Genomic DNA, 12,329 nt, shown 5'->3' on the forward strand with positions numbered 1-12,329 from the left:
TGCATGTTAGCTTAATTGGAGACTCTAATTGTCCATAGGTATGAATGTGAGTGTGAATGCTTGTTTGTCTATATGTGCCCTGCCATTGGCTGGCCACCAGTCCAGGGTGTACCCCGCCTCTGGCCCCAAGTCAGCTGGGATAGGCTCCAGCATACCCCCTTGACCCTAATGAGGATAAGCGGCATGGAAAATGGATGGATGGATTAATTTCATCTTCAAAATATTTTTCCAAAAACAGGTAGTGAAAAAGAGGGCTCGTCTTGTATTCAGGGCAATGCAGCAATATATATATTTTTTCTCTATTTTACATTTTTAGTCTTTGATTTCAATTAAAATAAATCTAAAATATAAATATAAATATAACATAAATAGAAAAATAAATAGAAAAAAAGGATCTAATATTTGGGTCAGTACTATTATTGAAATAATTTTTAAAACAGTGATTATTAAATCTAATTTCTTTGTGTATAATTTCATCAAAACATTCTTGCACCTTCCCTCAATAGGCTAAAGAGCCCAAAGTTTTGACTTACTTTTGATCTTACTGTCTGTGCCAGGAAAAAGGAACCTTACGCTAAACAGAGCACATCATTTCATAAAAGCATCACCTGATGGCAATGATACGTCTTACACTCTTGCAGTTTACACGCTCGTCTTCCGGTGCATCAAAGAGATAAACGTCAGCCTCGATTAGGGCCGGGAGGTCATCGGCCCATAAAAAAGTGAAGCGTAAAAAAAAAAAAGTACGGTCATTCGAGACGGACTATCTGCTTTCACCTTATAAAGCCTCATGTGCTGTGGCTTATTTGTGCATGCGTGCACGCACCTCAGCGGAGCTGGATTAGTTGCAATGTAGTGAAGGTTGAGTGGGCTAAGCAGGGCTGTCCAATTAACAGCTCTATTCAATTAATCCCAAATAAATAATGCAATAACCATTACAGCATTTAGGTTAACTACTGTAAATACATGTCAACTGTTTCTACCCACCTGTCGATGAATGAAGACCACAGATCCCAGCAGCCTCCACGTTCCCCCCTGCCTATCCACATGTAGCATACGCAGGATTTGCAGGAAGCGAATGCCCCTAGAGCGCACACACACACACACACACACACAGATATGTCAGCATCATCTGGGCCTTTCACCAGCTAGGAGTGTCTGCGCGATAAAGCTCTACCTGATGGCAGACGTGGCAAAGACTTGCCCATTGGAGCCCACAGCGAGCACAATGATGGAGGCGATGACCACAATCAAATCTGAGATCAGGCAAAAAATGAAAAGTTATCATCGCGTTCATCTACATTGTATCCACGAGGAAGGAAAAGAAACAGCCAGGTGCACCTATGATTGATATGGGCTTCCTGATGAAGCGAAGGCGTCCTTTGATGCCGGCGTATTTGCTGCGACAGCCGGCAGACCACAGCCGCACCACGTACTCCGTTCCAAAGAACAGCACCAGCACAATTTCCTGTTGGAACACACAATGCCTCAGTGGGACAGACACAAAAACGACGGACGATAAGGCATCATTTGTAACGTTTAAAAAGCATAGAGCCCCATGGGATTCATCACTGAGCAGGTAGAGGCGGCTGTGTGAGAGACACGGTGGTGGTCCCGTGAGGTGTGGACCACCCACCGACCTAGAAGGACAGATGAGGCTTGGTAACATATCAGATGCAAGCTCACAGTGCGATAGCAAGCAAGATGATACAGTGGAACTTTGTTTTTTGCAGCCGCAGTTTTTAAGTAGGATTCAGTTTGACAAACATTATTGCCACAAATATCTCAGTTTTCGTACAGTGCGTCAAACAAACTAGTCGAGTGCCCAAACATCTCCCACCCATTTCTGCCGTCCAGACCTCCGGTTTCCAGATCTTCCTGTTCAGCAATCGAAAAATATATGAATTGATAAATCATGCTGTTTCATGGCTGAATACAGCCTATTATGATATTCATATTTATGCAAATTTTGCTTTTTTGCCTAAATGAAGCATTTTCAAGCATAAAATGAAGTAAAATACAAATATAAGGCATTCAGAAGACACATTCAAAGACCTTGCGATGATATGTGGTATTCTACACTGGTCACTAGGTGTCAGTAATGTTACTCTGCTGAAACACACAAGAACCAGACTTATCGCCGAAACAATAGGCTAATATTGCAGGTTTGAATTGTCTCACAACAGTCACAATAATTCCTAACACAAGCTAAAACTCAACTCTGAACCCCCAACGTCACTTCCTGTGCCCCCCCCCCCCACACACACACTGCGCTACTTTAGCATTTACAGCAACACACATGAGCACAAGTCTTATTTACGTCTTATATGTCTTATTTTCTGTTATTATGGCTACTATAATGGGTAATAGGAGTGTAAAGGTGACTATAGGGGTGTAATTGCATGTCTACAATGCTTTAAAAGGTCATAGACAGCTTTTCTGTGCAATGTTAACCAAGAAAATATAAATAAAAAAACAACACACTACTGTGCTTGGGCTTCTTCTGGTCCTGCATTTAACTCTATGTGGATTTTGCAGTCGACGCTCCAAGTTCTTTGAAATTTCTTTGCTTCCTTAAGTCTTGTGCTTTCTTGGCAGTGTCATGCTTTGTCAGATGCTCGTTCATGTAGATCAAGGGTGTCCAAAGTGCGGCCCGGGGCTATTTGCAGCCTGCATCACATTCTAAAAATAGAATTTAACAATAAAACTTAAAAAAAATAAATTAAAAAAAACGAGCAACAACTGAAAAATCCGCAGTGATTTTACAAGAATGAAGTCAAAATATTAAGAATTTTTTTTTGGCATTTTACGAGAATAATGTAATAATACTATGAAGAAAAAAAACTTTATTTTAGGAGCATTAAAGTTTAAATATTAACTCATTTAATCCCAGCCATTTTTTAAAAGACAACCCCTTGAGTACCGCCCATTTTAGATCATTTTGACTGCTCTTTCAAGGCACAGAATATTGTGTTATATAAACATGGAACCTGCCACAAAAAAGATTAGACTCCCGTCTTTCATCAGAACAAAAAAGTTTGTTTCTACCTTTTTCCATTCTGTAGTAAAAAGCAGTAGAAGGTAAGTTTCAAGAAAATATCAGTTCCTGACTAAAAAAAGGAGAACAGCTTTTTGTGAAAAGATACATTTCAAGCATAACTTTGACACAAATATTTTGCTTTTGTGACAGCTCAAATATCTAAACAACTACACCACAACATAAACAACACAAAAAGGGTTGTTTTACATCAAAATACATTTTTTTTTTTACAAATCCCTTATAACATCATGAACTATTTACAATTTCCACATTTGGAACTGAACTGTGTGTGTGTGTTTGTGCGTGCAATGCGTAACCTTCCGCACGCTACACTCCTTCACGTTCCACCACTTCCTCCTTGCTGTCATGTATGTTTTTTTCATTCAAATACACATGCCGAGCTCTTATCAAATGCACTTCTGCCACCTTGTGGCCGTTTTTATGGCTTAAAACTGCTGCAAAAGTGACATCGTTAAGTGTTCAGTTGGGTCACCACATCTTCTTGCCTCTTGTGGAAAAACTTAAATTACATATAAATACTAACAATACAAAATAATTGTCATTTTTGGAAAATTAGGTTGGGGAAAAAGTTATATTATAAGAATAAGGTCAAAATACTATGGGAATAATTAATAATATTACAAGAAGAAAATTTACAAAAAGAAAGTGGAAATAGTTGGAAAATAAGAATAAAAAAGACAAAATAGAAAAAACTAATTTTACAAGAATAAAGTCAAACATTAACAGAAAAATGTTGTATTCTAATGAAAAAAAAAGGTCACAATTTTACGACAATCGACTTGTAGTATTATGAGAAAAAATAATGTAATTTTAGTAGCATAGATGTGACGTTCTGCAAGACGGGAACGAGTGTTCCCTGTCCTGCACTCTTATTTTGGCAGGCTGTGCCTTCTCCGGGGAGGAAGAGGCAGCCGCTTCTCGCCTGGTGGCCGCGCACCTGCGGCCAATTAACATTTATGGCGGATAAAAGGCCAGCACGTTCGAATGTGCGGCGCTGGTTCATTATTGATTTTGTCGTTACTACTGATGTTGCTAGTGTTCCACGTCTCCTTACGGGTGCCGTCACTTAAAGGAGTTTACTTACTTGTTGACATTCCCATCGTGTTGTTTTCCCACAGAGCTTTTTCTCCCTCTGTTGCTTTTGGTTTTGTTCCTATTCTTTTGTGAGTTCCTGCACCTGTGCAATTAAAATACTTTTATTTGCACTTGACCGCCCCTTCTCTGCATACCGGGGGTCAACCTTTCGACAGCAGCCAACCAGGACGTGACAATAGACTTGAAATATTATTTTTTTTTAAACATATGAGAAACAAAAGAAAATAATGTTGTACATTTTGGAAAATTAGGTTGGGGAAAAAGTTAATATTATGGGAATAAAATCATAATATTACGAGAAAAACAGTTACGAAGATTTTATAAGTAGAAAGGGGCCACATGGTAGCCTTGTGGTCACAGTCAGGAGATCGGGAGGATGTGGGTTCGAATCTCCGTTGGGCATTTCTGTGTGGAGTTTGCATGTTCTCCCCGTGCGTGCGCAGATTTTCTCTGGGTATCGTACTCCGGTTTCCTCCTATATTCCAAAAACATGCTTGTTAGGTTAAATGGAGACTATGAATATATGAATGTGAGTGTGAATGGTTCTCTACATGTGCCCTGCGATTGGCTGGTGACCAGTCCAGGGTGTACCCCACCTCTCACCCGAAAGCAGCTGGGATAGATGACCCTAGTGAGGATGAGCGGCATAGAAAATGGATGGATGTAAGTAGAAAGTTTGGGGGAAAAAAAAAAAAAAAAAAACGTCAAAAATGGGGCAAGAAAAGCAAAGATGGAAGTTGATATTAATAACATTTTTAACGTTTTAACGTTTTCATCTTTAACACAAATCTAAAGTGCAGTTTTTTCTTGAAATATATATAACTTCTTTGTGGGCCTTGCATTCTTTCATTTTTCAGTATGTGGCCCTTGGTAGAAAAAGTTTGGACACCCCTGATGCAAACGTTTGTTCCCTTCCAATAAACGAGGGAACCCTGTATTGTGAATGTAATATTTCTGTGAATGCAATGACTTAAATGTGAGTAAAACCTCGCTAGGGTATGCTTTCCTAATATTTGCTAATCTCTTAATTTGTTGTCTAAAAAACACACACGGGTCATTAGTAGTTTTAAGTGTTTTGCAACCCAAAGGTAACCACAGTCCCAATTTGGGCCGCAAGAGCAACCACAGTATGTGGGTTTATTGACACAGTGTCACAGTTTAGTGCTTATTGAAACAAGCAATAAGACCAACTTAGAGCAACATCGTCGATACTTTGCATCCACAACCTGAAATCACAAAATTGTCATACTTGCTGCATTTTTTTTCTGCTCATAAAAAAAACAACGTTGCTCCAGTCAAAATAACAATGGCTTTGATTGACAGGTCATTGTTTTGGGGCACCGCTGTGCAGTGTTATTGCAGCAGGGCTCAGAGGATAGAGTTTCATACATGCGAGGGGTGGTCGTTTCACAAGTACCCGATGGCCACCCACCCACACGGCCCCACGCCCCGACTCGCTGCACGCTGGCTAAATATTATGCATACTTGGTGGCCAGGAACACGATCACTATCTGGACGACTTCATTAATTCACACATTTCAACAAACGGCACATACTACAACTTGGGCGAAAAGTAGCAATAATACGCGCTGCTTAGGATCTGGCGCTGCGTGCTTACGTACTGTATGTTGCTAGGGATAGGTTCCCAAAACAGCCCGCAACAAGTGAAATCCTAAAGCAGCCAACTGCATTTTTTTACAATGATTATACACTCAACAAAAATATAAACGCAACCCAAAATATCCAGCAATAAATTACCTTAAAATAATTACAATATTTTAATTATTTTAAAAAATACAACACAATATTATTATACATTATTTATGATTATTTAATATCAATTAAATGCATTTTAGATTATGTAAAATTAAGAAGCACTTTGTCTCATTGCATTATTAATATGAATATTTTATTTTATTAACAGGACGCTATAAAATTATTAAAGTAGAGCAGGGGTCACCAACGTTTTTCCTTGTGAGAGCTACTTTTTTTTACCAGAACATGAACAAAATGCTGGTGTCCACAACTCACATTTTGTATTTCAGAATGCATTTCTTTCTACTGTTCTTTCATTATTAACTGAAAACCTGAATGAAAAGCAGGCTTGCGGGCACCTCATGTGGTCATGGGGGGCTACCTGGTGCCTGCGGGCACCACGTTGGTGACCCCTGAAGTAGAGTATTTCCTTTCAGATTAGTTTTCTAATTCTTTTTAGACATTTCCTTCGCCAAAAATAACTACCCAATCTGCCTCTGAAGCATGTTTGATCAGAACATCTGGTTAATATTTACATCTGGTTAATATTTACAAGTTGAGCATTTCTTTGGAAAAAAAGTGCGAGGGTATTAAAGTTGTTTTTTTTCAAAATGGGTCAGGCAGATGCTGGTTCTTTATGCATATGAAGTACGTGGAAGTTACATGATGTTTACTGACAACAGCTATAATGTGCTCCAGACAGATGAAGAAAATGACAGATTAGAGAATATTTAGATTAGAAAGTATTTACACTGAGTGTTAAAGTGGAAACACCAAGCAACATTTGCGTGTGGAATTTTTTTAAAGCCTTTTAAGGGGGAAATACAGCCGCTTAATCTTATAAATGCTGTTCTTCATGGTGGCTCAAGGCGGAGTGTGTGTGTGTGGGTGTGCTTGTGTGCGTGTGTGTGTGTGTGTGCTTGCTTTACTTTGGCAGCTGCGTCCAAGGCCAAACATCCTCAAGGACCAACGTCCCCCTGCTGTGCCATCCAAAACAAGCAGCACTGTGATTCACACATGATGGATGACCCTGAACTTTCTAAGTATAGCTACTGTGACCTCACAAAAGATGAGATTTTTAGCTTGTCATTTTTTTTTTTTTATACACTGCAACATGACGGCTGCAGCCAAAACTCTTCATTTGTTTCCAGCATGCGAATACTCCTACTCCTTTTCATGACTGAAAAGGAGTAGGAAGAAATACAGTTGATTTGATTTAATTATTATTATTAGTATTAAATATTTATACATATTTATCATCAACAATAAATTCATACGTACATATAAAATAATACATACAAATAAATACAAATAACATATACTGTATACAGAATTTTATTTTATTACTATATATTTATACAGTAGTGTGAAAAAGTGTTTGTCCCCTTCCTGATTTCTTATTTTTGTTGCATGTTAGTCACATTTAAATTTCTCAGATCATCAAACAAATGTAAATATTAGTCATAGACAACACAACTGAATACAAAATGCAGTTTTTAAATGACTTTTTTTTTTATGAAGGGAGAAAAAAAATGCAAACCTACCCTGCCCTGAGTAAAAAAGTGATTGCGCCCCCATTAAAACATAACATAACTGAGATTAATTGAGATCTATCAGCCTGGAAACAGTTATCAAGCCATTTATCCAGCAAACCAGAGTGAGAGCCATTATCCACAAATGGCAAAAGCATGGAACAGTGGTGAACCTTCCCAGGAGTGCCTGGCCAACCAAAATGACCCCAAGAGCGCAGCGACGACTCATCAAAGAGGTCACAAAAGACCCCACAACAACATCCAAAGAACTGCAAGCCTCACTTTCACTTGCCTCAGTTAAGGTCAGTGTTCATGACTCCACCATAAGAAAGACACTGGGCAAAAATGTCCTACATGGCAGAGAGAACATTAAGAACATTAAGGCTCATCTCAATTTTGCCAGAAAACATCTTAATGATCCCCAAGACCTTTGGGAAAATACTGTACTATGTGTTCTGACGAGACAAATGTGAAACTTTTTGGAAGGTGTGTCCCATTACATCTGAAGAAAATCATGCTAACAGTAAAATCTGGTGGTGGTAGTGTGATGGTCTGGGGCTGTTTTGCTGCTTCGGAACCTGGAAGACTTGCTGTGATAAATGAAACCATCAATTCTGCTGTCTAGCAACAAATCCTGAAGGACAATGTTAGGCCATCTTTTGGTGACCTCAAGCTGAAACCAACTTGGGTTCTGCAGCAGGACGATGATCCTTTGAATGTCCAAAGAAAAACAAAATGAAGACTTTGGAGTGGGGCCACACGGTGGCCGAGTGGTTAGCGTGTTGGCCACACACGGGAAGACCTGTGTTCAAATTTCCGCTTGGGCATCTCTGTGTGGAGTTTGCATGTATTTTATTTTTTTTTTAATGTATTTGTACTTTATTTATCCCACAGCGGGGAAATTTACTGTTTGTGCTGTGTACTGTGTTTGTACTGTGGGAAATAAATGTTCATGCTTGCGTGTGTGGGTTTCCTCCCACATTCCAAAAACATGCATGTTAGGGTAATTGGTGACTCTAAATTGTCCATAGGTATGAATGTGAGTGTGAACGGTTGTCTGTCTATACTGTACGTGCCCTGCCATTGGCTGGCGACCAGCCCAGGGTGTACCCGGCCTCTTAGCATGGCCCCGTGACCCTAGTGAGGATAAGCGGCATACAAAACGGATGGATGGACTTGACCTGAATCCTATTGAGATGCTGTGGCATGATCTTAAAAAGGCGCTTCATGCTGGAAAAGCATCCAATGTGGAATACATTAATATATTATGTGGTATATATTAAATAATAATAACAATAAATATCAAATAAAAACAATTAAAATAACAAAATATATTCCTTGGCACAATTCAACATGTCCCAGAAGGAGCAGGAAGAAGCAGAGCTTATTTAATTTTTTATTATTAATTATTCATAGTTATTTAATTAAATATTCTAATTATTTAATTTATATTTTTAGTTTAATTTATGCCGAGATTAAAAAAAAAACAAAAGAAAGGAAGGGAAAAGGAAGGGAAAAAAAATCGCAAATAAGTATAGGAATAATAAATAAATACAAATAAAATAAAGAAATAAATAAGAAACATGTCAGAAAAGGAGTGGGCAGAAGCAAAACTTATTTTATTTGACTCTTTGACTCTTGACGCAATGATGAAAGAAAAGAAAAGAAACAAAAATCAATAAAAACAAAATAATGGTAAATAAGTATTTAAATAAACTAATTAAAATTAAAATATCGACTAAATAGCAAATAACAATTAAATAAAAAAAATAAAAATAAATATCAATTTAAAAATAAACAATAAAAACAATAAAACAATAAAAACCTAAATAAATACAGGAGTAAAACTGACAGGAACATTGTATAATGTATAAGTAAATGCAGACTATAGGTTGAAGGGATTCTATCCTGCTCATTTGACTGACTTTTCACTCGTACTGGATCCTAGTGGGACACTGTAGTAAGTTTGTTTTTAGAAAATACTCCGTAAATCTCACCTTGTGCACAGGGTTTACCTGCATTCTTCTCCACACGGCCAAAACGCTAGGATATTCGCAACACCGAGATAACGAGATCGTATGACTGACAAAAACAAAGGTGCTGAAACCAATGCACAGAGGGAGTCCGCTTCCTGTCTGTTTAAAGGGGAGAGACGAGGAGAACAGACATGCATTCACATGGTGATGTATTAATAAAATGTATTGCGCGATCAATTAAATCACTTATTATCGTCCCGGGCCTAGTGCCCACGAGTGATTTTATTTCTGAACAAGAAATCTTGTCATGTTTTAATCTCGTGAGATCTTGTGGCACAAGATCTTGTGACATCCCTGTCAAATAGTAAAGAAGAACTGGGTATTTGATATAATTGGATGGATAATGATGAATCCGGAGTGGAACTGAACTGTGTTCACTAAACACTGAAGTGGCGAAAGCAGAGCAGCAGTGACAGTGATGGTCTTTAGCTCCCTGGAATACAAAATCTTCCCATTGTTGCCATTCTTCCTCTTGTAATCTTCTTAAACTGGCTTATGTTAGCACATTGTTTGACTTCCTTACTCAATTCCATAATTTTTCTCCACATATTGATTGATATTCTATAAGGTCTTGAGTGCTGTGCAGACACGCAGAGTATTTTTAGTTATCCCCCGGGTCGTATTTTTCCTCTTTTGTGTGCAAAAATGGAATAAATATCATTTGACGCGTGACGCAGACATGCACAAAGGACGGGGGTAAGGCTCGTATTTGTTTCTTCCCGGCTATAAATAAATGAATAACCATGATAGTAGGTCTTCAAAGGGCATTGGCCACAAGTTTACAGAACACGCCGTTCCCTCTCCTGTCCTCTGGCTGGCCCCAAACATTCGGGAGGTGGTACTTGTGTGCGTGTGTGCGTGTGTGTTTGTGTGTGTGTGTGTGTGTGCGGGCGCAGTAGCTACGTGTGTATTTATATTCCCAGCGTGCTGAAGACAGATGATGCAAGCTCTTTGTAGAGATTCCCAAACAGCAGCCCTCCACCTGTTGTAATATCCCGATTTATTGCATCACTTAACAGCCTTAATGCACCCCTGACACAATTTGTGGTCCTTGTGGAGCCACATGCCACATGTTCCCATGTTAACAATAAACATGCTACTGACACACAAAAAAGGCTCAAATAAGCTTGAGTTATGTCATTAGGTTGAAAAGCACGCGCACAATAGCGTCATAATACGGAGGTATCCACTTGAGGGCGTCTGTCGCCGTCATGTGGATGCAAGCAAGTACTGCAGTGGACTGGACAATTCATCCAATAATAATATATGTGAAATAGTGTAAGACATTTTCAAATCATTCAACTATAAAACATAATCTGAAATAATTGACATTCATTTTATTTAGTCATTTTTTTCGTGAATTTATTTCATAACCGATTCCTTTCTTAATTCATGCCATGGCCATTTCCACACTGCGGTGTGTTATTTTGTGCCAAAAATGTATGCATTTAAGCCAACTAAATGTATAATTATAATGTGACTTCATGTGTGAATTAAAATGGGAAAAACGTGTTAAAAATTTCCATGAATCAATTCAATTGTGAAATATAAATCACTAATAAATTGATAGCATCATTAATTTCACAACCAATCAAATCAACAATATATTACAGTATAATAAAACCGTATTCTATTTTAGTATATTCAAATGTGATTAAAAAAAAATAGTACGTTGATAAATATGAAATACAATAGAAATAATATAATATATAAATATCTTAAAGTACTGTATGGAATGCATGTATTCTTTATTTCGTTACCGATGTATTTATTTATTTAATGGCCTTTTTAAAAATGTATTTACTACTGCAGCACGTTGACAAGTACAATCAAATAAATTACGGTCAATTGCTGCCACCTTGTGACCACCGCGTGATAGTACACTAACAACTTTCAGGCTGCAGCTCCAACTAGAGCTTCAATAATCCATCCATCCATCCATCCATTTTCTATACCGCTTCTTCCTCATTAGGGTCGCGGGGGCATGCTGGAGCCTATCCCAGCTGACTTCGGGCGACAGGCGGGGTACACCCTGGACTGGTGGCCAGCCAATGGCAGGGCACATATAGACAAACAACCATTCACACTCACATTCATACCTATGGGCAATTTAGAGTCGCCAATTAACCTCACCTGCATGTTTTTGGGAATGTGGGAGGAAGCCGGAGTGCCCGGAGAAAACCCACGCACACGGGGAGAACATGCAAACTCCACACAGAAATGCCCAGGGGAAGCTTCAATAATATTAATACAAATTATGCCTGTCAAATGATTACAAATTTGAATCAGTTTTCAAATGAATTAATCATGATTAATCACCATTAGCGACTGTGTGTGAAATATGCCCGTTTTTTTATGAGCTACCCTTTGGGGTGTTTTGCCAACCCACCACGACCTCCTCCACCCCGAACATGGTGAAGCAAAACATCAGCTCAAGTATGTGCTGCGTGTTGACTGTTAGGGCGAGAGCAATGTTGCTTGTGGTGCTTAAAGTGTCATATCAGCTTTCATGATAGGGGAAAAAACTGATACCAAAATTGACTGATATTACATTTTTATGCCAATATATTATCGGTGGGCCGATATTATCGAACATCCCTAGTTTTTATATACACTCACCATCCAGAAAAGCGATCCGGCGGCGAAGTCTGCATATTGCTCGATGGTGGACAGGACACTGAAGATGAGACACACCAGGACCATGAGGAAGCTGGGAGGAGGAACACAGCAATGCAATAATGAGTTTTTTGCTGTGATATACAACAGTTTGCATGGCTTACATTGCACTTCAACCAGTCAGCGCTTTCATTTCATTTCATGAGAAGAATCATGAAAGAAATATCTAAAAAC

General features: G+C 38.6%; 1 protein-coding gene across 7 annotated transcripts in view; it reads right to left on the bottom strand.

Moving 5' to 3' along the window:
* Positions 1-12,329, bottom strand: part of kcnq1.2 (potassium voltage-gated channel, KQT-like subfamily, member 1.2) — a 289,633-nt gene that overhangs the window by 246,822 nt on the left and 30,482 nt on the right. For all 7 annotated transcript variants that reach the window (XM_054777784.1, XM_054777781.1, XM_054777785.1 and 4 more), the window contains exons 3-6: positions 12,099-12,189; positions 1,342-1,468; positions 1,178-1,256; positions 988-1,084 (exon numbers count right to left, since the gene is read on the bottom strand). In XM_054777784.1, the coding sequence (XP_054633759.1) occupies positions 988-1,084; positions 1,178-1,256; positions 1,342-1,468; positions 12,099-12,189 (394 nt within the window). The remainder of the gene's footprint in view (positions 1-987; positions 1,085-1,177; positions 1,257-1,341; positions 1,469-12,098; positions 12,190-12,329) is intronic.

This window comes from Dunckerocampus dactyliophorus, chromosome 5 (genome assembly GCF_027744805.1).
Source record: "Dunckerocampus dactyliophorus isolate RoL2022-P2 chromosome 5, RoL_Ddac_1.1, whole genome shotgun sequence".
Taxonomy (NCBI): Eukaryota; Metazoa; Chordata; class Actinopteri; order Syngnathiformes; family Syngnathidae; genus Dunckerocampus; species Dunckerocampus dactyliophorus.